General features: G+C 35.6%; 1 protein-coding gene across 1 annotated transcript in view; it reads left to right on the top strand.

Annotated features, from left to right (window-relative positions):
* The first annotated feature begins 2240 nt into the window (after positions 1-2240).
* LOC145682826 (uncharacterized) overlaps positions 2241-27143 on the top strand; it is a 40661-nt gene continuing 15758 nt past the window's right edge. Inside the window, exons 1-2 of the mRNA XM_081754193.1 lie at positions 2241-2393; positions 10003-10123. Of these exons, the coding sequence (XP_081610319.1) occupies positions 2241-2393; positions 10003-10123 (274 nt within the window). The remainder of the gene's footprint in view (positions 2394-10002; positions 10124-27143) is intronic.

Raw genomic sequence — 27143 nt, 5'->3', positions numbered from 1 at the left:
ATTTCCTGTAGTTAAGTTAGATATCATAAAAATTATCTTAAAATATGTACAATAGTTTACTCTTGAACCTCGTTTTCTCATAGTAATTTTTTAGGACGTATAGTACAGTACATAACAAGCATTCATTAAGTACTGGTCTCTATTAGGAGGTTTGGAAATGTGGATAATGAGGGTTTTGGAATAAAAAAAAAAAGTATGTTTAACTAGTAGGGGTTAACCAGGCAGTAAGTAATTATAGAACTAAGGTCTACTAAGCTTTATTGTTATTTAGCCTGCTTCTCCGTCATATTTGGACGAACAGTCCGGAGGTTACCGTACTTGTAAGGTAAAGGTTTGAGCATATAATTTGCATATATATATATATATATATATATATATATATATATATATATATATATATATATATATATATATATATATATATATATAATGTTGCTTTAAGCATATATATGAAAGGTTCATGAATTGTAACTATGTATCTAGTGTACACTACTAAACAGTATCAATATGTACATGCATACCCATTGTCAACAATGTACAATAAATAAATACATATTTCTCAAGATCCATTACTTGGATATACAACAAACATCAGCCCCGAAATGACCATAAAAAATAACATTAAAAAATCTCAAAGAAGACTGAAGTAATGCATCAAAATTGCCATGCATCAAAATTGTAAAGAATGACTGGAAGTGGTTAACGAGTATGTATATCTATAAAGGTAAACAAGAAAATTCTATCGCTTTTCCACCCATCACAGTCGAACATCCAAATGTAACCTAAGACTACCTGGAAGGTCAAAAATAGTTCCCATCAACATCCACGACCTTCCGCCAACGTTCTGGATGGCCATGAATTCCATCGCGGTAGAATTTGATGGGCCGTGTAGCGAAGAACGTATGAAGTGGATTTTTCACATCTACTAGGAATTTGAATTGGCGTCCGCTAAGGTGATTGTCCCAGACTGTGCAATGTTCATGGAGTATAGCGGATGCAAGTGTTTCCCATCCAAGATGTAGAATGGTGACCCGGGTCATCCTTTCCACGTGGGGCTTAGCCTTGTCCTGTAACAGGATGACCCCTTTCCGATTCAGAAATACTGGCTCCAGAATTTTTAGTTTTTCTTCAACATGGCTCAACTACTGACAGTGCACAGCTTCATTGTTATTCTCACCAGTTGGTGGTAGCTCCCGATGCACAATGGCTAATGCAGTCCACCAAATACACGTGAGGAACTTCTTCTGGTGCAGTGCTGTTTTGGAACCGGTTCATGGGATGCTAGCCAGTGAGCTTCGTACCAGTGGCGTAACTACTATGGCGCGAAACCCTGCAATGCGGAGGGCCGGCACTTCCAAAGGAGTCCTTCACCCTAGCCTCCTAATAGGTCGAATCAATATGCTTTTCAATTTTGTATTAGTCGGAAATATTCTTCCACCCTCCCCCTTTTTTTAACTATCTTTTTGAGGCTTGACGTGTAGGTCAAACACCGCGAACAAAAAGGAGGGAAAGTCGGTTACGTCGGCTTTTATAGGCCATATGTTTTTCTTCGGCGGGAAATATTGAATCAAACTTTAGAATTAACATCTATATTAAACTATTTTACATGCTAAATTCATAGTTCCATTGTCTTTTTAAGGTTTACGTCCCACGGTTATGCCGTTAGGCTAAAGGAGACGGTGATGATGAGTAATGAATAAAATGGTGGAATGAAGAAAGTGGGAGGAAACGGGAGAACCCCGAGAAAACCCACGCACACGGTGTTTGTCCACCACAAAGTTCACTTGGCGGAGGCTGGGATCAAACCCGGGACCCCAAGCACCAGAGGTGAACGCTCTACCACTGAGCCACCGTGGCCCCATAGTTCCATTGTCGTTCTACATCTTTGCGTGATATAGTATCCAAATTTTCCTTTTTGTTTCCTGCCAATATAATTAATCTCACTGATGAGGCAATTCTAAAAAGGGTATAGACACTTACAACAACCTACAGTTGTGATATTGGTTCTTCGTTTCCGATGGAAGTAATTTGCTTTGTAAAACACCTCAAATCTGAAATAAGTGTTCAGAATTTTGTGTTTGACCTATAAGGCTTTTAATTGTGAAATATATATCATTAACGTATACCTTTTCAGAAATTATTACGGTGTGTTTGTTGTTTTTGACGCTTCTGTCTCTGTCAGTTCTGCGGAGAGGTCGTTCTCAAACTTGAAATTAATATAAAAGTATTTGAGAAGCAGAATGGGTCAAAATAGCTTAAGTAGTCTAGCACTGCTCTCAATAAATGCGGATGAAGCTGAAACAATGGATGTACAGAAGTCAGTAAGGGACTTTGCTGACAGGAAAGCAAGACTGCTAGTCTTCATGAAGACTAACGTCACTGACTGCAAAGAAGTAAGTCCCTTCCATTAAATTATTCGCAATTAATTCATAACCAATGGCTTCTACTAATCATCCCTCTCTTAACTTATAAACGTGGGACATTAAACTAAGAACTTCATTGCAAAATTGGGTAATTTTGTTCCAATTATTTAAGTGAAGAGCTTTTTGTGCTTAGTCCGAATCGGTTTGAGCATATAATTTGCGTATATATAAAATGTTGCTTTAAGCATATATATGAAAGGTTCATTAATTGTAACCAGAGGCGGACTGGCCCACCCTGCTACCCTGCAAATGCAGGGTGGGCCCCCCAAACAGGTGGGCCCCCTCCACCAATTTTTAAAAATGTGCTCAATTAAACCTACCAGCATCAAAAATATGGCAGGGTAACTCCCGCAAACTTGTGTTTTGTTTAAAAAAAAAAAGACGTAAAGTTAAACTTTCATGAAAATACCTTATTCTTCTTCACGTTTATCGACTTGAAAAGGTTCCGTCCAGGAGACAATCAGGCCCTAAAACATTTCGGGGTTTGTGATACAGCAGCTGTTAAAAACGAGCACGTTAACTACTACTTTTTTAAATATAAGAAACACAGTATATTTCAGGTTGTTATTGGATTTGGATACCATTGCCTACTCCGGTCCTTTTACAAGCCGGCGAGTGGCGATGTTTTAAAGAAACAATAGTTTCGTAGATATTGTTATTGTGGAAAGTGAAGGTCGAGCCGGAACGCTTTTGAACTGCATTGTCCTCAGACCAAGCTTCGAAGAAAGAAATCGGATCAGGCTTCGATGTTTTTTTGTTTTTTTTTTCAGTGCGGTAAAGCAAAAAGAAATTAGTCGCCACTATCAACGATTGTTTTATATAAACCTCGAACAATTACTATGAAGTTGCTGCCCTCGGCTCGTGTTTTATTTATATATTACATCGAAGAGCAAATCCGATAGCAGCAATTCAATTATTGGAACACCAGTTATGTGTCGTTTGTCGTGGAAGACAGATGTGGTGTCAGTATGGATGGTAGGAGTGATTGTAAGATAACTGTAAAGAAAAAATATAAAAGTGGTTCTAAAAAGCGAGAACACAAATGAAGATGTGATTTACAAAAAGCTGCATCTGACCCAAAACAACGTAGGCTATTTGAATCTGTGAAGCCACAAGAAACAAATGAGCGTGATGTGACTCATTCGAGTACTGCAGGACAGTTGCCAGGTATTTTTTGTTTTTCTGTCTAAGGTGTTTATAAATTATAATGTATACAGCACGTCTTTGGATGATTTCAGTCAATTGTAGCTTAACATTTATGGCTATTTTTACTTGAAATTACACAACTTTAGCAGGCGAACACGAAATTAACTGAACTGTTTGCTGCCGCGTAGTGCTTTCAAACGGGTCAGATCAGGCTTTCGTGGATCAGGGGTCAAGCCTGCTTGAGACACGGGTCGGGTCAGGTCACCTACGCTAGGGTCAGGGCTGCTCTAGCCACGGGTCGGCTCGGGTCAATTTTCTTATGCGCCGTTTCGGCTAAATCCTTCTCGGGTCGAAAGGGTCGGGTCGAGTTGAACGTCGACCCGACCCGACTCATGACCCGAATACGTTTTAGCCGAAACGAGGCATAAGAAAGTTGACCCGAGCCGACCCGTGTCTAGAGCAGCCCTGACCCGACCTGTGACCCAAGGAGGTTCGACTCGAGCCCTGACCCGATGAAGCCTGACCTGACCCGTTTGAGAGCACTAGCTGCCGGCACTGGGCTCAGTAAACGTTGGTGTAACTTCTAAAAGTGCTGAACACTTATGCTGTCAGTCAAATCAGTGTGTATATCGTGTAAGTCCCTTTAGTTATTTAAAGTTAATTTAAAATAAAGGTGTAGTAAAATGTAAAAATTATTTGTGAAGTGCAAAGTAGGTATTCATATGAAAAGAGAAGTTGGGGCCAGCCGAGGAATGGGCGGATTACACTAGACGATAGACGATATCTAATCTTTCTGCGACATGAAGATATGATATTATGACTTACATATGTCAAGGAAAATCTTGCGTTTCGAAATCTATCGCAAATTTACCTCCAATCGTATTCTTTGTGTTGCATTGAGGCCACAAAGTTACAGCTTTTTCAAGTTTCCAACAGTGACGCCATGTCAGTTGTCTCACCTGACACGCTTGGGGCGAGTTGTCTGCTAAGAGGGGCGTACTTCCTCGAGATTATACAGCAATATTTAGACGAGTTTGTGTATGTGGGTTACAACAGTTTCTTCTCGCCAAAAAGACAGATACAGAGAGAGATTGCGGCACATTCGCGAACAGGCTCCCGATTGAAGTAAGTGGTATTTTTTACGTATCAAGGGGGAGGGGAGCCCCAGATCAGCTATGACAAAATACGGATCTTCGTTAAGTAGGGTGGTTGCAGGTTTGGTTACTTAAAAAAATTGGTTACTTAAATTGTGAGTGTAACTGGGGCATAATGAAGATATTAATATTAGGATACATTTCTGGCATTCATATTATTATATTATATTAGGTTAAAATATGCAATTCAGTAGAAAATTTCAACCAATTTGATATTAGAACTGATTTATGAGGAAAGAAACTTACATTATTTCTGTCAGTGCTTAATTATTTAGTGTTTCAAAGTTGACTTGAGATTAGTTTTTACTTATTGCACATGTATATTTTTGGGTTTTCTAAAACATGATACTCATTTGTTTAAATAAATGGTTTAAATTCATTACATAAAAAGACAATATCACTATATAAATAACTGAAAGCACCAATTCCGGTATTGTGTGTGTTTACAATAAAAAATCATAATGCCAATTACACACTGTATGAGTTACTATTAAAATGTTCCTACTTCAGATTTTTTGTAATTAATGTTTTGCTTTTGTATGAATATATGGGATACTATTTATGGGTTCAAAGATGGACTTTTATATGTCAAACATATGAAGAATTCCAAGTACATTTTTATACAGTGGGCCCTGATTTCAGTTTAGCAGGGTGGGCCCTATGGTTGCCAGTCCGCCCCTGATTGTAACTATGTATCTAGAGTACACTACTAAACAGTATCAATATGTACATGTATAGGTACCAATTTCAACAATATACAATAAATAAATACATATTTCTCAAGATCCATTCCTTGGATATTCAACAAACATCGGCGCCAAAATGTCCATGGAACGTCAATTTTTTTCCACTAAAAATCGCCAGGATCTCCTATGGAAATCTAAATGTGCGTTTATGTCCAAGAAATAGGGCTTACTGTGACTAGTATTTTCCACTAAAAAACGTAAAATTTCTTGTCTCGTTTCGAAAATGTTAAGAAGAGAAGAAAAATCTCTTGAGCCTCGTAGTCAAGACTATATCAACCAAGTCTTAGACCATTAACACTGTTTTCGTGTTTCATGATTCAAATTATAAAAACCAAAATTTGATATAATGGTTGTATCAACAAAATGTACAATATTTATGACTGTTTAAAGATACTCAAGTCATTACATAATACGTCGTTTACTTCAATAATAAGTGTGGTTTAAGACTTGTTATACAACACCCTTTGTGGACCTCTCGTGACGAGGAAGGGCTTTTTTTAACTTCTAGATGAAATAAGAAATAACATAATGGCATTCAATTTCTACATAAAGCTTCAAAACATGACGAGAAAATTTTCGAAATCATTGTGAGAATCGAGACTAGATGAGAACTCCATAAAAAAAATTACGAGAAGAAAGAAGGAAATCTTATTCTCGTCTCGTCTCGTCTCTTGAGTAACTTTGCCTGTGGGATTCGTATGGGACATTTCTATTCTTTTTCCTAGTCAAAGGGCTTTTGGATATGCAAATAATATTCCCGTGACACACACATTGCATTGAAATTCAAGGAAAATGTATTCCAACAGGGAATGAAATCCGGGTATATCGGATATATGCAGGATAACCTGCCATCCGCAATGGATAGATAATATACAATAATGTTATCTACAACTCAAAATTATCAATATGTTCTTTTACAAGATCTTGATTAAACATTTTGTTATGGACTATTTTTTTTATTGTTCCGGCCTATTTCCTACAGCCTACAACTTCAATGGTATTTACCTTAAAAACATATCGGGTTTAATTGCAAACGACACAAGTTGTATGCTTACAAAGAAATCTAATTGTAATAACATGAACTATAAAAGAGTATTAGGAACCGGTTTAGCAGAACTAATCTTGAACGTACTTCTTCTCAAAAAAAAAAAAAAATATTACAAATATTGTCCGATTAACTACGAATAGTAACTATTATCTAAACGCTAGAAAAATCACGTCAAGTGCATTCTGTACTTGTTGGTTGTAGCTAACAATTTTAATTTTTGTGAAAAATACAGAAAAAATAAGGTATGTAATGGAACATCATGATCAAAATGTGCTCACTAAAGGTTTCACGAAGTATTAGTATGCCACGCACAGATAATAAACTTTATGCAACTCTATATTTTAGCAATGAATGAACACTTCAATCCATAGTGTTTCAACATCATGTTGCTCTGACTTGGTCAAACTCACCCTTCTGTACGGAGTGAAAACAAACTAAATTGCAACTACATACCAGTATGTTGCAGGACATTCCTTAGTGTGTAGTGTAGCTCCTATATTTTAATCTTGCCATTCTTCAGAATCAAATTGTCTGCAAGAACGCGTGATTCAAGATGTTACGAACCCCCTAAAACTATGCCTTCGTTTAACCAAAGTCTTTATGTATATCGCCTTACTGCGTCCACAAAGCGCCAAATCATACTGTTTCATTAAGACTATAACAAGCATGCAACCCTCCTATTAAATATTGTTTCTCAACCTTGTCTCCCGCGTGTTTTGTATGATTTCAGTTAGTGTAGTTCAAAACGATTGTTTTGAAAAACTGAACATCGATTTTTTTGTCACAGCTTAAATTTCAAAAATCGATCTTCGATTTTTAAACCAGATTTTTCAGGGTTTTGTATGAGAATCTTTAGGAGAGCAGCGATTCGATTTCGTTTTTCAAAATCGTAATTCGTTTCGGCTGGAAACCAAAATTTGACTTTCTTCTTTGTCTTCGAATTTGAAAATCGAAATGCATGTTAGTATACCCATTTCCAAATAGGATTTGTTTAGAATTTCAGCTTGTGTGTCCCGATGTACAAAGAGAAAATAACATTTTGAAAACAGGAAATTATAAATTTTGCAACGAAAAATAATGGTTTTCAAAGGTATATTTTTTTAGTGAGCTATCAAGTATGATTCATAGAAAACACGACTCTTTAAAGAAGAATAAACTAATAAAGCTCACATAACTAAATCTTGTGCTACAAAAGTTATAATGTATGTTCCAAGAAATTACAGAAATGAATGTAAATTATCGTTTTAACATAACAAATACCATTTACAAAATTTTACAAGAGAGCTTTACTTAAGTTGTACTAATTTCGTTGATTCAAAAAGTTTCAAAAATTTAATACTGGTCACCAATATAGATAGGGATTAGGGATGGCCACAAAGTTCCGGTTCCGGCGGAACCGGTTCTACGAGTAACCTGTTCTCGGAGATCTGGTTTTCGGAACCGGTTCCGGACCTGGATCCGAAAACCCGGTTCCAAAAATGGATGTTAGGAACCGGTTCCAGACCTGGATCCGAAAACCCGGTTCCAGAACCGGATCTTGGGAACCGGTTCCAGAACTGGATCTGAAGAGCCGGTTCCAGACCTTTGAGCCGAAGAACCGGTTCCAGACCTGGATCCGAAGAACCGGTTCCAAACCAGGATCCGAAAATCCGGTTCCATACCTGGATCCGAAAAACCGGTTCTGGAACCGGATCTTCTAGAACCGGATCTTCTAGAACCGGATCCAATCAGACCCGAAAACCGGTTCCACCAGGAACTGGTTCTGGCCATCTCTAATAGGGATTGATGAAGGAATAATTGAAGTTCATTACCAACAGCCTTTATTGAGGAAAACATTTACAAATTACAAATTTTACAAAACTCAACATACCCACTCAACGAACATGATGTCCACGACAAACTTACGTAGCCAGGATCGACCCAGGGACCTTACCAGAAATAAGCGCTCTACCAGTGGGCCACTGTGCCCTCCTCATTACTCCTCAAACCTAAAGAGAATTTACAGCGTATATTGAACATAAAACTCAGGGAAAGACTTTCGACAACAGAACACAGTTGATAGAAGGAATTGTATAAGCACATGATACCATGGCTAATCAAGACGCTTTGCAATACTGAAGAAGAACCTGGGTTGCTCAAAATATTAAATACGAACAAAAAAAATATAAACTATGTTAAATACATGTTGATAATCTGTATTAGCCCGGATATAGTCCGGGGCCGGGGGTGACTGGACATCCTCAGTTTTTGAGTGTAAACAAATAATTTAAGGTATTATTTATATATTTTTGAAAATTCGTAGTAAAATCATGGTGTATCAACCATAGTCTGAGTTCTGATTGTCCCCCAAGTTTTTATATATATCTTTCAGATCAATATTTTTGAACATTCGTTCTTTGTGTTAGTTCACTGTAAACATATTTGTAACTATTGCTGTATTTGATCATGTAAATTTAATAGTTGCTTGGAAAGCTCACAAAGACGTAGCAAACAGCAAAATATTATCTCTAACTTACTGGAACCATTGAACAATAAGTAAAATAACAGCATATACAGCTATTATTACGTACAAATACATAGAGACCGTATATATATTTTCAGATTGTAGTACGGATTTTCATTAACTAACTAACTAACTCTATGGCCTATGGAACCCGGAGGTTCAGTGCCGCGTTCACAAAAGCTCTCCACTGACTTCTATCCTTAGCTAATTGCATCCAGTTTCTACTTTGTATTCCTACCTCTGCGAGATCCATCTTAATATTATCCTCCCATCTGCGCCTAGGTCTTCCTAATGGTCGTTTTCCAATGGGTCTACCAGTCAAGACTTTGAAAGCGTTTCTACTTTCTTCCATTCTAGCTACATGACCTGCCCACGGATTTTCGTGCGTGAAAATATTGTAAAGAATAGCTGGGAGTGGTTTATGCATAGTCTACCAAACGGAAACGCTCGTCTCGCTACATATTTCTATCCACAAATTCAAATGAAATGAAATGAAATTCTTGATTTTAATGCCCTACATTTATGCCGTTTAGGCTAAGGAAGAGGTAATTAAAGCAAGTGAATGGTAATAGAAGTTTTGGTAAAATAAAAATGTGGGAGGAAGTGGACCCATGGACACAATGTGGTCCACCACAAACTTACTTGGCCTCAGATCGAACCACTTATCTCATGCACCAAGGGATAGGGGCTCTACCACTTAGCCACAATTCCCCCCTCCCCGAAATTATATCATATCTTGTCGTTTAATGAGGATTTGTAATACTTTTTAAAGAAAATAATTTAAAGCTAGTGGGACAAAACGTTTTTACTTGTAAATCACAATATCTTAAAAATGTACAAATAACTGAAGAATTAAGGATACAAAATTTGGAAATTCAAATGATTTCTTGGCGCTCCAATCTGTTATCTAGTATTATTATTTTTTTTTTATCATGATTCCACACTGTGAGCTTGTGTGTGTGCGTGCATTGATTAACACGAGTGTTGTTCTTCCGGTCTACTCCTACGCAAAAAACCTCTGAACACATCTCAGTCGCAGTATAAAGTTATTCGGCGGATAAATAGTGACAAACAAAGCAAGATTTCATGTATTCACACTTTCTGTAAGTACATACATATTGAAATGAATGTCTTTCTCTGGAAAAATAATAAACATACCTTCCAGTAGTAAATGTGACAGATAAAAACGCGCACTCAGAAATTTTGCAGTAGATAATAAGCATTATATATATATATATATATATATATATATATATATATATATATATATATATATATATATGTATGTATGTATATATATCGCGTATATTAAGAAAGTGAACAACTGTCTGCCAAGTTACTAAGATAGGAGAGGCGTCTGGACTGGATGCACTCCCTGTGAGAGTGACCCTGATGTAGATAAAACACAAGAATCTATATGTTAAAATACTATGTTTATATGTTTGTCTCCAAAGAAAAGTTAATGTGTTTGTGTCCAATCATTTCGACAATGAGATCTCAAAAATCACAAGTGGTACAAACGTGCTGTTTTCACTGGTTGATTACAAATTTTGTGTAGATTGTCCAGTTCTAATTGAATATTAAAGAAAAATGGCCGTTATTTCTTTTTTACATTTTTTTTATTAGTACACTGGAAGTGTTGACGTTTTAACAAAGTAAAACATCATATTCTACGAGTTATACATTCCAAAACCACATAATTGTATACGGAAGTAATATATCTCTCAGAGGTTTGTTTCATGCCCAAATGAAAATGAAACATGAACGATAATCATTTCTCCAGTCTAAGATGAATCTTTATTGTTTACACTGTTTTGCCCGATGAGCACCATATATCACTGACATTATAATTAATTGTGTGTGTAATGTATTTGTTTATTAGATACTGCATGCAAGAAGAAATAAAACACTGACAATCGAAAAAATGAAAATCGAGGTATTGAAAAAACAATCGAAAAAACTTCCCTTTATGATACCCCTTACCGATTTTTATCAAGACGGGTCTGTAAAGGATGTGAGGAATAACAAGGAGATTCATGCTCATATGTGAATGATGCGTAGTTTAGAGAGCGCAGGTACAGCTAGTGTTATTTGAAAAGAGTTACGAACGAGAATTCCATTATTTGTGGGGCTACCCTTATTAGCAAGCACCTGACACATGATTTATGACGAGACTTCAAAGCAGCGAATATGCGTTTTCGTAATTAAAACAAAATAAATTTAGTGTTCCAAATGTGCTTCTGTAAAAAAACAACCACCAAAATTATACTTCTATGTGTGTACAACCCACTTAATACGATCCACGTAATTATAACTGAATTAAAAACAATCCGTGATTTTTGACTCAGTTCATCTAGACTGCAATCTGGTGCGAATATTATTTTTTCACTATGGTTTGATTTACGCAAAAATATATAACATTGCCAGTAGCAGAAAAAAGAAACATTTCTCTATCTAATGCTATTATTATTATTATTATTATTATTATTATTATTATTATTATTATTATTATTATTATTATTATTATTATTATTATTATTATTATATAAACATATGTGATACGATTAGCCAATCAAGGTGTCCAATCATATACTTCCTATATGGCATCGTCCCTCCTCCCCTTCATTCAATAACTTACGTTTACACCTGCGCAAAAGATTCAATGCCATCTAGTGGCATTATCTAGAACATATAATTTTAAGTGACAAAATGGAGGATGATAATGTATTAAAGAATTCAGTGCACCCAAAATATACAAATTATTTCAAAAAATTAGGTAAGTAAATGTGCTTAAATTATATTCTAATTGTTCGTGGACCTTTAAAATACGTTTTTATTGTGTAAAAATAATTAAATCTAATGTTAGAGTTCTAATTCTGATGCAACACCCATAACGCTCAGAACGAATGTGCCACGTATGTACAGAAAGATGCTGAAATTGATTGAATCCAGTTTTTATTAACAGATATAGAGAACCGGAAATATTTGATTGCATTCATTAACAAATTGTATAAGTTATTAGAATAGAATTATGCTTTGTTTCTGTTTTGTAAGAGCAATTACTTGCTTTTACTCGATGCTTTTTACTCATGGTTTGTTATGTTACCTCTTATGCCCTTGTACAGGTATCATTTGAGGAAAGCATTATCAATTAGAAAAAGCATGTTTCTATTTTAAGGAGATGAGCCTTTTTATTTCTTACGTATGATGTTTAGTAGCAGGGGGTAGGGAGGACACCGCACACAGGAAAATCACTGCTACCTCATAAATATCAGGAGAAAGAAAAAGGCGAAACAAAATAACAACTTCAGTTCTACTTTTCACTGGCATGCCCTGTAGTCTAAGGAAGAATGAACAAATGATAATTACTATGAAATGGTTGGTGGAATGTAGAAGGAACGTGTGCGAAATTATACAAAGGGAAAACACAATATTCTAGCTATATATAAAATTACATGAACTTACTGATATAAAATAACGGGTACTTCCAGTTGACGTGGGAAGTTGAAATTTGACATGATTGTAACTGTTTGGAACTAACCCACACAAAAATTGTCAAAAGAGAATATTTTTTATTTTTTGGGGTCTAAAGGGGGGTAAAGAAATTCCCTATGTAATTTTAAATGGAAAATTTTTAGACCAATAATTTCATGTTTTGGGTACTTAGAATTAGACTAAAAACTTGAAATTCGGTATGCTTTCACGTTTTCGTTAGCGTTACTCAAGTAAATCACAATTTTTTTAAAAAAAATACAGATTTAATGTTGTCTTGTGGGAAGCTGAAAAACCTGTTCTATGTTATTTATATGGGACAACTTCTACACTAAAAATGTTTACGCACCTCCGGCAGGATTAGAACGATTAAATTTGGCATGATTGTAGCCTCTCGGGACTTACCTGCAGGAAAATTCCCAATAGTGAATATTTTTTAATTTTTAGGGGGTCTAAAGGGGGATAAAGAAATTCCCTATGTTATTTAAATGAACATTCTTTAGACCTATAATTTCATGTTTTAGGTACTAAAGAATTGGAGTAAAATCTTGAAATTCGGTATGATTGTACGTTTTCCTTAGCATTACCTAAGTAAATCACCAAAAGTAGAAAAATCAAATTTTAGAATGGTTTCGTAATGAACTGAAAAATATTCTCCTTGTTATTTATATGGGACATCTACACCCCAAAATGTTTAGGCACTTCCTGTAGGGCCAGAATGATGAAATTTAGTATGGTTGCATCCAGTGGTGTATTTACGATTTTGTTTCGGGGGGGTTGCCTAAAAATGTGAAAATTCTGCAAGATATTTCATATACTTTACTATAGTAAGTAAGATTTCGGGGGGGCTTAAGCCCGGAAGCCCCCCTAAATACGCCACTGGTTGCATCACTTCGAGAGTAACCAACAGGTAAAAATTACCAAAACTGTAGGCGTCTAAAGGGAAAATGAGAAAGCTCCATGGTATTTAAATGGGCGTTCTCTTGGGATACAAAATCTTATCTTTTAGGTAGTTGAAATAGGAAAAGAAACTTGAAAATCGGTAAAATTGTGGATTTAAGTGGCGCAAGGCTGCAGGCAGAACAAACACGGTTGTGTTGGGGGTGGAGCCCCCAGCTATTCTATTACAAATTCTCGTTGTCAGGATTCGTTGAATTGATTTCAGTTTGGCATCCCGTTCAGCGGCTATATGAGACGTGAACCTACTGATTAACGTGGAATCCGAACCACATGAGCTCCCTCCGGGAATCGAACCCGGGTCTCCCACGTCAAAGACGCGTACGCTAACCGCTTAGCCACGAACGAGCTCATTGTCAGGATTCGATCGAAGGACTTACCACAAAAGAGGATCAAAAATAAACACCCTGTCATTCAGCTACCATGAGAGCAAAATATACTGTAAAATGGTAGACAGTTTTAGCTGTATTATTATTACGAGTATTTCATGCCTAACGTAATGCCGATTTTCATACACAGTTTTATAAAGCTGGAAAGAATTTTGAACTTAGCATTAATGTCAGGATTACATGTTCTCTCAATGTCAATTGTCAACATGTTTCCTGCGCATCGAAATATCAGTTGATAACATCTAACGTAAAGCCAGCTATTTCGGATCTTGTACATCACTCTATTTTCTTTACTTCCACACTTTCTCTGGAATTAATAGTCTTTATTAACGTGTTAAGAACAGATGAAAGAAAAATACAGCACCTAGGCTTAGAAAAAATAAAATGAAATCTTTGAGTTTTACGTCCCACGATTATGCCGGTTAGGCTAAATGAGACGGTGATGATAAGTAATGAATGAAATGGTGGAATGAAGAAAGTGGGAGGAAACGGGAGAACCCCGAGGAAACCCACGCACACGGTGTTTGTCCACCACAAAGTTCACTTGGCGGGGGCTGGGATCGAACCCGGGACTCCAAGCACCTAGGCTTAGAAGGGGGCCGCGGTGGCTCAGTGGTAGAGCGTTCACCTCTGGTGCTAGGGGTCTCGGGTTCAAACCCTGCTCCCGCCAAGTAAACTTTGTGGTGGACAAACACCGTGTGCGTGGGTTTTATCGGGGTTCTCCCGTTTCCTCCCACTTTCTTCATTCCACCATTTCATTCATTAATCATTATCACCGTCTCCTTTAGCCTAACCGGCATAACCGTGGGACGTAAAACTCAAAATTTCATTTCTAGGCTTAGAATTCAATGTTATAATTGTAGTACTATGCATGAATAAAAATATAAACTTTATCAATATAGTCAGCGATATTCCTAATATACATTAAGAAATAAAATCAAATATAATTCTAATACATACATTTATTATTAAAGCCTTACGTTATTATTATTTAAGCTTTGTGATTAAGACATGTTTTCCGTCATTCGGTTGAAACAGTGTTCAAGCCCTTGGGACTTTTAACACGACAATTTTTTTTTTTTAATATGGTCCACATAACATCGATTGTCAAATATCTTTTCCATAAAATTTGAATATGTTAATTTCTTCCTCTCTTTTGATGGTTCAAATTTAAAATATTTTCTCCAGTAGTCTGATGAATTTTAATAATAATCAAAACCTAACTTAAAAGTAGCATTCTAATAAAACATTTTTTTGAAATATTTCAAGTTTGTTTACAAATGTTTGTGTTAAGTTATTCTAGACTATTGATGCATTTTCTAATCTTGACCTTACCAACAATTTATATAGAAGTATATATCGTCGCATAAGAGCCAAAGGAACGTAACTCTACTTTCGTAGGTTTACAGGCGAGAGGATAAAAATATTATTTTCTCAAAAACATGTGTTTTTAATAAGATGGTAATTGAGCTACATTTCAACAGATGAATAGAAGGCCTTACATCCCATTAACGCCAAGTGGGGCTTTCAAAATGATGTCCAAACATGAAGAAAAGGAAAAGCGCATGTTTGGAATTACGTTCCTCTAGTTCTCATGCGACAATATATATCCAATTGTCAAAAGGCAGGTCATAGATAGCCTGTTATAGATAGCCTGTTATTTCGTCGCATCCTTACGTATGTTTTATGTATGTTCATTAAAACGTGAACAGTTATTAAACATTACACCTAGATCTCTTACTGTACCAACCTTTATTAAATACAACCTTATATTTCATATTAATTAAGGCAATACTGGGATTTATTACTGTGTGGTTACTTAGTTTTTACACACCCGTACCTATTTAACAATTTATGTTCATACCGTTATTTTTACACCATATAAGAATTCTATGTAAATCATTTCATACCAAACAGTTGTCCTCAATGTCACTTACTAGTCTAAAAGGTTAGCATGCTAGAATGGAGTAAAATGTTAGAATGTTTTAAAATTGTTAGCAAGTCATTAATAAAAATCGTAAAATGTAATAGTCCCAAAAGCGAATCTCGAAGAATACCTGATGGTAGATGAGTCTTATAAGACATTTCCTACTTTAATTTGATATATCCTACCTGTCATACAACTTTGGAAAAACTTAAAGTGCAAAAGATATACTCTGCAATTTTACATTTTTGTAAAACAATGTAGCTTATGACCAGGGCCCGGATCTTGTTGACCTAAAATTTTCTAAAAAGTGACCTATAAAATGACACCAAAATTTCTGTAAAATGACCCTAAAAATCACAAAAGTTGACCTTAAAACTTGCGTTTTCTTAAACGTTTATTTCATTAAATATTCACATTTTTTAAAATATCCATTGGATTTTTAATTAACATTTCTAATCATATTCAAAAAATTTTGTTTCAGTTAGTTGCACTCCACTGATCATTTATTTCTATTGATCAGTCCATTGTACGGCATTGTAGGTCCTAAGTATTGAAAGCGTCAATTCACTCCCGAGTTGAAACTAAGAAGCACTCTTAAACAATGAAAGTTCCCAAGTGTACACTACATGAGAATAGATAAAAACCTGTTTAAAGTCTTTGTACGCGTTCTAATCCATTTTTAGTTATTCACGTGATCATATCCTTTGTGGTCAATAACCCAAAACTATCTGTTTGGCCACCTACCAACCCCCGCCTTTCGTTAACCAGCTACAGCTTAGTTTTCATTGGTTTGTTAAGAATGCAATTTTTCCACCCCAATAGTCAGGAAGCAAGAAAAGAGATCATTCAACTTCGTCTTTTCTACATTCGTAAACCGTGTTCACTTAAAGATTTCCTTATCAAGAAGAAAGAGAATAAAAAGACCATAAGTGACCTAAAAGTAACCTTAAAATATTAAAAAATGACCTGAAATTTCAAAACGGCAAAAAGTGACCAAAAGTTGACCCTAAAAAACTATATTTTTAGAATCTAGAGTTGATGGATAACGTTTCTATTTAAACTTGCCTTGTTCTATGCGTAACAGAAAAAAGTTGACTTGTCAACAAGATCCGGGCCCTGCTTATGACCTATTGAGTCGGAGGCTCTACTCATATCCATATACACCACATCCTTTCGCGACCTTTGTTTCAACACGTAGTAGACATAACCAATTAATTAGTAGAAATAAGTTAAAACGGATTTTTGTTTGTTAAAATCATGCTGAGATTCCTCCAATACGCTCTTTATACTAAGAGGTAAGTGTGAATAATATTTTCAAAACTTTTAGAAAATACAATCAATAAAGTTGCTGGCCTGTAATTGTTCATCATATTGTAATGAACTAGTATTATATCCACATCCTTCCATTTAGATGAAAATGATTCAGATCTTACGGAGACGGTATATATTTTTGTTAACATTGGGGCTATTTATTTCGAACATATTTTAATTATCTATTTAAAAATGCTGTCTGATACTAAACATGATAAATGTCGAAGCGTGCTTATTACCTCAATAACTTCATTTACCTATATAACTGAAAACGTTATGTTATTGCTGTTGGAGATACTGATTACTGCCCCTTCCTAAATGTTAACTATAAGATTAAAAATAACATCTCTAAAAACTTCCCCAACATGTCTTGTCCCTGAAGCATTGGTTCCTTTGCATCTAATCATATTTGATATCTCTTTGTCTTGCTATTTCTTCAAATTGTTCCAAAAGTACAATTTGTTATTACAAATATTATTCTCCAAATATGAAAAATAATTTTCCTTTAGTTAATTGTATATTCTTCTCACATTTCCCATTAACCATGTCGGTCCCGGCGTCCCCCACAGGGGACACAAAATATGACGATATTATTATTTCCTTACAACTTTAAAATCAGACATTGAAAACTGTTTACAAGGGCTGACCCATCTATGATCATCCCCTGTAAACAGTTTTCAATTTTGCTGGGCTGATTTTAAAGTTGTAAAGAAATAATAATATCGTCATATCTTATGTCCTTTCTGGGGCACGCCGGGACCGACATTGTTAAAGTAGGGAAATTTTCATAATGACATGATTACCGGTTTCCTTGAAGTTTACAAAATATTTTCTTTTTTGTTAATTAATACTTTTAATTTTTAGTTATTCAAAGAGTCTTGTATATTCTCTTGTTTGTGATAGGCTTTTTGGAACGTCTGAACTCACTATGTATTCAAAACATTTATGCTATAATATAGTACCATTATTCAGATTTTCTGAAAATCTATTGCCTTTCGCAACGTTTTTAATATCTTTATATAATTTCATAAAATTGGCTCTTACAAGATCACATATTTGACTTTGAGCTTATCTACATTAAGTAAATATAAAGTTTTATCAACCTATCAGTCAAAGATAAAAATGGATGGAATCTGTCAACTTTCACTAACAAATTGACATTAAACAATGTTGAACCATTTGTAATATTCGTGGATTCGCGGTGGCTCAGTGGCAAAGTGTTCACCTCTAGTGCGTGGGGTACTTGGTTCGATTCCTGCTCAAGCCCTGGATATTGTGTTGGACAAACACCGTGTTCGTAGGTTTTCTCTGGGTTCTTCTGTTTCCTTCCACTTTCTCTATTCCACCATTTCACTCATTTCTCATAATCACCGTCTCATTTAGCTAGCCGGCATAACTATGGAACGTAAAACTTAAAGACTTCATTCCATTTCATTTGCAATGTTAGTGGAAAAAGATCCAAGTTATACATTAGTTGAGAACAGTGTTGGGAAGTAACGTAACGCAAGTAACGCGTTACTTGTAATGCGTTACTTTTCAAGTAACGTTTCCTAGTAACGCGCTACATTTTTTCCAAAGTAACTGTAACGTTAACGCGTTACAATTTTTAAGTAACGTACCTAGTTTGCGTTACTTTTTACGCGTTACATTTTGGATGAGTAACTACAATATATGTATATTACTTTATTTTTCGGAAACAAATGTTTCTTTCCTGTAAGTGAATTTCTCAGAATGGAGCAATGGAGTATGAACGATGTCAGTGACCGATAGTCAGCCACCAGCACTCAAAGAAACAGATAAGATCATAGTACCACTTGCTGTTTTTGGAAGATGAGGACTGGACGTGTACTGATTACAAGCACTTGGCAGGTTTCGTCATAGATTTTGACAGCTCCAAGTCCAATCAGTTAGTGAACTACGAGTGCAATTGTACCGCGAGTCTATTTAACTTTGATGTTGTTTTTATAAAGATGGAGAACGAAAACATTTTACCGTTCGAACATTTGAAACATACTTCTTAAAATCTGAAGATGATGGTGGACAGAATTTAGAAGTAAACTGGTGCCCTGGCGGGAAATATTTATCAACAACTTGGGTGCCAAAATTAACGATATACAGTAAGGGATTAATATGAATAAACTGTGTTCTGATGAGCAGGGCTACTTTATTACTAGAAAATAGTTTGTTGATGGTGTGTAATATTGGAGTTCTTGCAGATCAGTTTGGGTATCCTAAAGTTCCATTGATTATAGAGTTTGGAACAACTAGCTTTAAAAAGCATGTATCGATTTTAGAGTTACTGGCAAGTTTTGATTAACCTTCAGTTAATGTGTTCTCATTTTATTAGTTGTAGTGTAATGTTTCTCTATATTCTGTATTTTTAATTTTAGATAACAACATTGTTATTATTATATAATTAGCTCAGCAGAACAATAATAAGCTATCATTTTTTCTAACGCATATTGATGGGCAAGAGTCGAGCTAAAACTCGACTCAGATTCAAATCGAGTTATGAGTTGAGTCAAAGGTAATATTCTCTAGTCGAGTTCCGAGCCGATTCACTGTTTTTGGCGTCGAGTTTCGAGTCGAGTCGAGTTTGATAAATGGTTCGCTCGTTTTAACTAGTTTTGAAACCATGTCCTGATTACATTGGAAAGCAAAAGCCATGAGAACTGTAAGTTAAGCAGTAATATGGAATACTTTTAGTGTTGCTCATGAGAGGGAACACTGCTCGCATCTCTTCTCGTCTCAATATCGAGACCACAAAAGATTTTTTATAACAAGCTCAGCTCGGCTCGGCTCGAGCCGGCTCGCTTGGGATGAATCATCGACTCCAGCTGGCTTGGATGGGATGAGGCATCTGCTCGGTTCGGATCATCTTGGCCGAAGGCTCTAGCCGACTCAATTCGGTGAGCTGTTGGCTCGGCTCAGTTCTCTGTTCGGGTCGATAGTGAATAAGTTGTGAGCCGAGCTGCTCAAGTAGTTGACAATTCTAAACCCGGGTCGAGCACTTTTGAAGATATTTGGCCAGTGCCCTATAACTTTTAACAATAGCCCGAATACTCAACCTAGACCCTCAACCCAAATTACGAAGCTCGTGAACAATGTTCTTGACTCCTACACTTCACGACTACCGAGGTTGGCAATCAACTAGTTTTTCAGTATTCAAATACAAACCGCCTATCTTTCATGTTTAAAGACAGTATTGTTATAATAATAATAATAATAATAATAATAATAATAATAATAATAATAATAATAATAATTATTATTATTATTATTATTATTATTATTATTATTATTATTAAGAAGAAGAAGAAGAAGAAGAAGAAGAAAAGTTGTAGTTTTAGTAGTTGTAGTAGTATCATTGATAACCTATATTATCTATGCAAGATACTTGAAGAGAGTACTCGAAACTACACACCAGATTTGGCTCGACTCGACTCGAAACTCGACCCAAATTTGAGTCTAGTTGAAGAAAGTTTTTCGGGTCGAGCTCAAAGATGTCTGTTTCTAGTAAAATCGAGTTTTAAAGAAAAGTCGCTCGTACTCGCTCGTGTCTATCCCAGGGTGACCAAATTCTAATAAACGAAAAGTAGGACACAAGTATAATAGTATATGATAGTTTACTGCGTCGCCAATACGCATATCCTTAATTCATTTAATGTTAACGTTGAGCTAATCAACATTTTTGTTAAAAAAGAAGCACTTAACAAAAGTATTCCAAGAATTCAACACAGCTCCAAATGCTTTGATGAATGAAAAATGGCTTATTTTTATGAACGTACAGTGAAACTTCGTGTTGGGCTTGAAAAAATAAAAAAATAAAAAAAATAAAAACCTTCGAATCGTGGTATTACTTTAAGAAATGAGAGAAAATTTAGACCGGCACAAGGGAACTTCTACTGGTGATTAACTTGGTCATCACTATCATAAATTGAAAAAAAAAAAAAAACTTTTCCTACCTTACCGATATTTCAACAAGCCCGTCTCAGTAAAAGTAATGTATTGTAAAAAATAGTTTGTTGATTGTTCTCCATCTCTAGTCTTTTGACGAGTGTTAAAAAACACAGCGGTTCATCATTCAGGAAAAGAGTGTCTTTGATTCAAAATATTGTGAATAAAGAAGGAAACATTAAGATATTGCAAATAAATTAACTCTGGACATTTCACAGAACATTTTTAAAGAAGAAGGATATATCTCGATTTTCTAAGTGTCTTCGCAACACGCAGGACAACTCTTTGAAACAAAAACAGTACTGTACTGCGAAAATCAGTACGTCTGGTCACCCTGGTCCATCCCTACAAGTAACGCCGTATGGCATTTTAGTCAATGTTATATTATATGAAAATACTCATATACCTGTCAAATAAAAACTTATCCTTGCATTTACATAAAGCGATTCAGAGCGTGCAATAATAATAATAATAATAATAATAATAATAATAATAATAATAATAATAATAATAATAATAATAATAATAATAATAATGGTAGTAATAGTAGTACGGAAAATTGAAGTAATAAGATTTTTCACATATTCAAAGTTTCGGACCTCAAAGTAACGCGTTAGTAACGCGTTACTTTCGAAGTAAAGTAACAGTTACTTTTTGGGGCAAGTAACGCGTTATCAACGCGTTACATTTTAAGAGAAAGTAGAGTAACTTGTAACGAGTTACATTTTTACAAGTAACTTACCCAACACTAGTTGAGAAAGATAGGGTTGGTTATACTATTTTAAGTTAAATATCAAGGCGAACTCTAAACTTTTATCAGCTTTTGATTTCGAAAGAGAATTATTAGTTTTTACTGTTCTATTGTCTCAATCTATGCCTGGAGCATTAAAACCACCAAGAAGTAATAATTTCAAATTACTTTAAATTAATAACTTATTTAGCCAGTCACAATAATCTATAAATTCTTTGGATGGTAAATTATATGGAAGGTAGTGAAATCCTGATAGTACTGGAGTACGTATTGTTGGGCATTAATAATTTTATATAATGATATCTAAGTTCTCAAATGGTACCTGTATTAGATCATATGGAATAATTTTTCCAATCAGTATAATGCAACTTCCACGTGTACCTTTTCTTGTAAGTTTAAGATTTCTGTCTTTATGTATTATATTATATTACTCACAAGTAAACCTTACGTTTGGGTGAATCGAGTTGCTGACTGAGACACATATGAGAAAGTAGTACTAAATGTGGTCAGTATTTCAGTGAAGTTGTAGGTGCGAAGCTCCAGGGGTTTAGGAGATACAGCTACCAGAACATCACATGGAAGTACAGAATAGTCTTCATACAGTTGGAGGTTAAAGCTCTGTAAGACCTTTTGTAACGACAGAAGGTGAATAACAAATATATGGGTACATATTAGGACTAGGGGGAAGTCATATAGTAAGGGTATACCTGACGGCGACCATCTTGAAATCCGCCATTTTGAATTAAGGTTAAGTTTTTAAAATAGGAATAGGGTCATGTGATACCTGATTTAAGGCGCAAATTTAATCAGAAGAACAATGGTGACGTCAAATTTTGATTTACGCGCAATTGGTAAAGAGTTACAGGGAAATTAAATATTGTTGCAGCATATGTATTAGTCCTTTACCCCACCTTGTAAATTTTGTGTTAATGAAATAATTAAATAAAAAGCAGGTGGATAAATATTAGGTCTATGGTAAGAGTTGCCTTGATGGCGGCTCTGTTCAAATCCGCCATTTTGAATCAGACATGTGATGATGGTAGCTGTATCTCCTAAACCCCTGGAGCTTCGCACCTACAACTTCACTGAAATACTGACCACATTTAGTACTACTTTCTCATATGTGTCTCAGTCAGCAACTTGATTCACCCAAACGTAAGGTTTACGTGTCAGTAAGTTGCTCAAAATAGATTTCATCCTGTTTAAACCAATTCTCAGACACTCACATTATGTCTTAATCCGTACAATTAATTTTATCGACAAAAGCTGATTCTTAACTGTTAGAGACTTTCTATTTCAAATGTGCCCCCGGAAAAAATCTGAAACATACTTCGGTCCCACCTCCCGCTTCCCTCTTGCGGAGGAAACATTCCCTTTGCTTTAAGTAAAGAATTGAATGACCTCGACTGTGTTGCCAAGTTATCATTCAGTCGTTTGGTCTTGACGAGTGAAGATCGTAGGCTAATTAAAATGAGACAGTGCACAGCGAAATCCGTGAAATAATTCAATGTGGTAACTCTGTCCGCATCCAACTATTGAATGATATCGGCCACAGAAACTTGTCCCTCCTGTTTTTGAACGAGGTACGGGAAAACACACATCGACAGCAGCACCAGCAGGGGCACAGTTGAAATAGAAAGACCCTAGGGCTATTCACATTTTGGTGATTTAATAAGATTGCTTTATCTAGTGCTTCCTCATAAGTTTTCAATGGGTAGCTTATTGACAGACACATTTATTTTATCCTCCTAAAGTTCGCCGTAAAACTAAGTTAAAAAAGGACTCCTTCAGGTCATATATTATCATTACAACTATCATTAAACTCGTTTCTAGAGACGAAAACATAAAACGAAGAGTAACTATTATACTTCGTTTTCAATTTTACATATTTTATTTTAATGTTGACACTGTCTCTAAGAAAACCTGTTAATTCTTTGGATGTAACAGTAGGATCAAGCCTTGTAAGCTTTTGTTTGTACTTTCTTATTTACTTTTTAGTTTTTCGCTCATCTTTTTCCCTTGCACCAGAGTTGACCTGCCTTTGTTAGCTTCATGGAACATTATATTATCTAATGCTAAATATTTCCTGTCACAAATCTGCTATTTTTGAACAATTTGTCACTCACAACCTGTGTTCTTGCTTCAGGGAATTAACCTTGGTATCACTGACCTCCAAACTATTGGTGTTGTTATGAGGTTGTTGCCCTTGCACTTACGTTGGGTCCAGTGGTGTCTTCTTTACTATTTAAGCATATGTTGAATTGGTTATGTTAGGGGGTTTCTGTTTCTCTAACAATTGGGGCGATCTATATAAAAAGGGTACATAGAAAAAAGCTATGTTTCGAGTAAACGCAAAAATGTAGTAGTACAAATCTTGATATCAAGGTAAATAGTACTGCGTGTATATATATATTCTCTTTATAGGTGACGTCATAGGTTTAGTTTTGTATGAACATAGTATAATGGTATACAACCTTTCCCCTCGCACCTATTCCGTCTAACAGAACAAAACTTGGTGCACTTATTTCTTATCCCTATAGTATTTTTGAGATATATTTGGGTTGTGTACTTTTACCCGTGGCCACTCCAGAGTGTCCAAAGGTGATGGGAGGGATTTTTGGAGGGAATTTCCCCTACATTCTCCCAATATTCCCTGTTCAAGTACATTATGGGCCCGAATACATAACACACCTGGAAAGCTTGTTTCATGCTCAGAAGAATGAAATATAAGCCATGACTTTCCAATGAATAGTGTCGATGCAATAGCTATTTCACTGCGAATCTATGATTTTCTTTATACTAGCATGGTTAATGGGCCCCTGGAACTTACTCCGTAGTCCATGGCACTTAACTTTTTGTGCATGAACATATCTTTGCTGTATTTACCGAATGAACTAGGTTTGATTCGGATGTCCGGATCACACGTTCATATTCGTTCTTTGCTTGTTTTGTCCTCTCATCTGCTTCTAGGACTTCCTAATGGTAGTTTGCGATTGGATTTCTAGTTAGAATTTTGAAAACGTTCCTACTTTTTTCCATTCTGGCTACATCACCTGCACACCTGAGTGTGTGACTTACAAGCTACATTCGCGAAGTGTCCCCTCCGAATTCGTCTAAAATTGATTCAAATGTAAAGTTCTCCGCGGCCCAATGTGCATTGTACTAATTTTAGCGGCCCATGCGGGTAATTTGCATACTTATGGGCCTTCTTATATCCGGAATTCAATCAACCACTACTATAAAGCTCGGTCACAAAATTGAATTTAGTTTCTTTAGGTATAATTGGACATGAATGTGGGTATATGCATAGCAAATTGAATCAAGTACTGCTTCTCTGACACGTGTTACCTATCCCGGCCGCCATCTTGGATCCGCCATATTGAATTCAACTCTCGCTTTTTCAAATCGGAATAGGTGGTTGTGATACATCAAACACATATAGAATTTTCTCGGAAATTCATTGGTGTGGTTAACTTAAATGTAGCTTCTACCGTTTGCAATGTATTGCATGTTAAATGTCAGGCACTTCACGAATGTTGAACCCAATAGAAAGTTGTGCAGAGCCCCGTGTGTATATGTAATATTTTACGCGATTTATCGTTGACGAAATATTCTCTGAACGTAAATACATACATACACACATGTAAATGCGGAAATGGTAGATCTTCACCCAAATCTGGTCGTATCTGGATTTACATTAGGCATTTTCACCGTAATAGAATACTTCCTTGTTATAGTATAACATGAAAGTAAAAGCAACCACTCACAGAAATGTAATATTTATGACACCAATGTTGTAAAAAAAGATTGTTTATATCTAGAGTTAGTGGCGTATTTACGATTTTGTTTATGGCGCTTTGCTATTTCTAGAAATGTGAAAATTCTGCAAAATATTTCATTTACTTTAAGATAATAAATACAATTTTGGGGGATAGCTTAAGCTCGGAAGCCCCCTCTTAAATACGCCACTGCCTGCAGTATTTTTCCAGTTAGAAATTGTTTTGATTTGTCAACATCGTAACCGTAACTCATATTACTCTACATTGTCTGTTCGCAAATTGCCTGGAGGGATTTAATATGAAATATCATCCAAACGGTACACGCTACGGTAAAATTAACTATGCCAGTGGATTTCCGAGAAAATTGTACATGAATTTGATATATCACTTGCACCTATTCCCATTTGTAAAACAGAAACATGAATCCAAGATGGCCGCCGGGGTAAGTAACATGTGTCAGAGAAGCCGTACTTGATCCAACTTGTTTTTCATATGCTCACATTCATGTCCCTTTACATCTAAGGAAACTAAAAGCAATTTGTGTCCGAGCGTTATAGTAGAGTATGGACTCCGGATATATGAAGGCCCATAAATATGCGAATCACCCGTATGGGTCGCTAAAATTAGTACAATGCACATTGGACCGCCGAGTACATTGATTTTAAATCAATTTTACACGAATCCCGTGGGGACACTTCGCGAATGTAACTTGTTAGACTTGATGACTCTGACAATGTTTGGTAAATGGTATAAATTACGCAGTTCCTCGTTATGAAGATTCCGCTTTTCTCATTCCCATTCTTCTTGGGTCCGAATATTTGCCTCAGGATTTTATTTTCAAACACTTTCAGTCAGTCTCTAATACTTTCAGTTTAGAGTAAGCGCCCATGTTTAGGAACCATACAACACAACGTATCATATGGGAATTTTAGATTAGACAATTCTTTTTGTAAAATAAATAAAATGTGGGAGTCTTATGTAAAGAAATTGACTTACAAGGAAAAATACAATTTCACTCCCAACAGTAAACTACATCTTTTGTTTGTGATTTTCGTTACATTAGAGGGTTATTAATGACATATGAACAGGATTACCTAAATCGCTTTCATAAAACATTACTTATTGCGTATTATAGAGCTATTAATGAAATATTTACGGCATTCATGACATGAATAAAATCATCTGGGTCGTTTTTGTGAAAGTCGTCCAGAAAGAAATCATTCCTAATGGGAAATTAAACCTTCTGTAATTTTTCATGAGAAATGACTTCCACCATAATATAAGGTTTCAAGAAAATTATTGTTTAAAAGAAACGCCCTTCCGTAAAAAAGTGTTTAAAGAACCCAAGTAAGGAAATAAATGTTAGCCAACGGAAGTAGCATTTTCGAACAGTGCTAATACATTGAGGATGGATGTTATCTTTGCCGCAGAAATTCCAAATAACAAATTTTCACCGGAAGTACTTTTTTCCTCGAAAATTTCCCCACAGCATTTTGCTCTTGTACAAAACAGACTGACAGAATAATAGGACCCACATATAGCCGTAAAGTTTGTAAGGAC

This window comes from Thermobia domestica, chromosome 1 (assembly GCF_964235325.1).
Source record: "Thermobia domestica chromosome 1, izTheDome1.hap1.1, whole genome shotgun sequence".
In the NCBI taxonomy this organism is placed as follows: domain Eukaryota; kingdom Metazoa; phylum Arthropoda; class Insecta; order Zygentoma; family Lepismatidae; genus Thermobia; species Thermobia domestica.
This window is presented reverse-complemented; position numbering and strand designations above follow the sequence as displayed.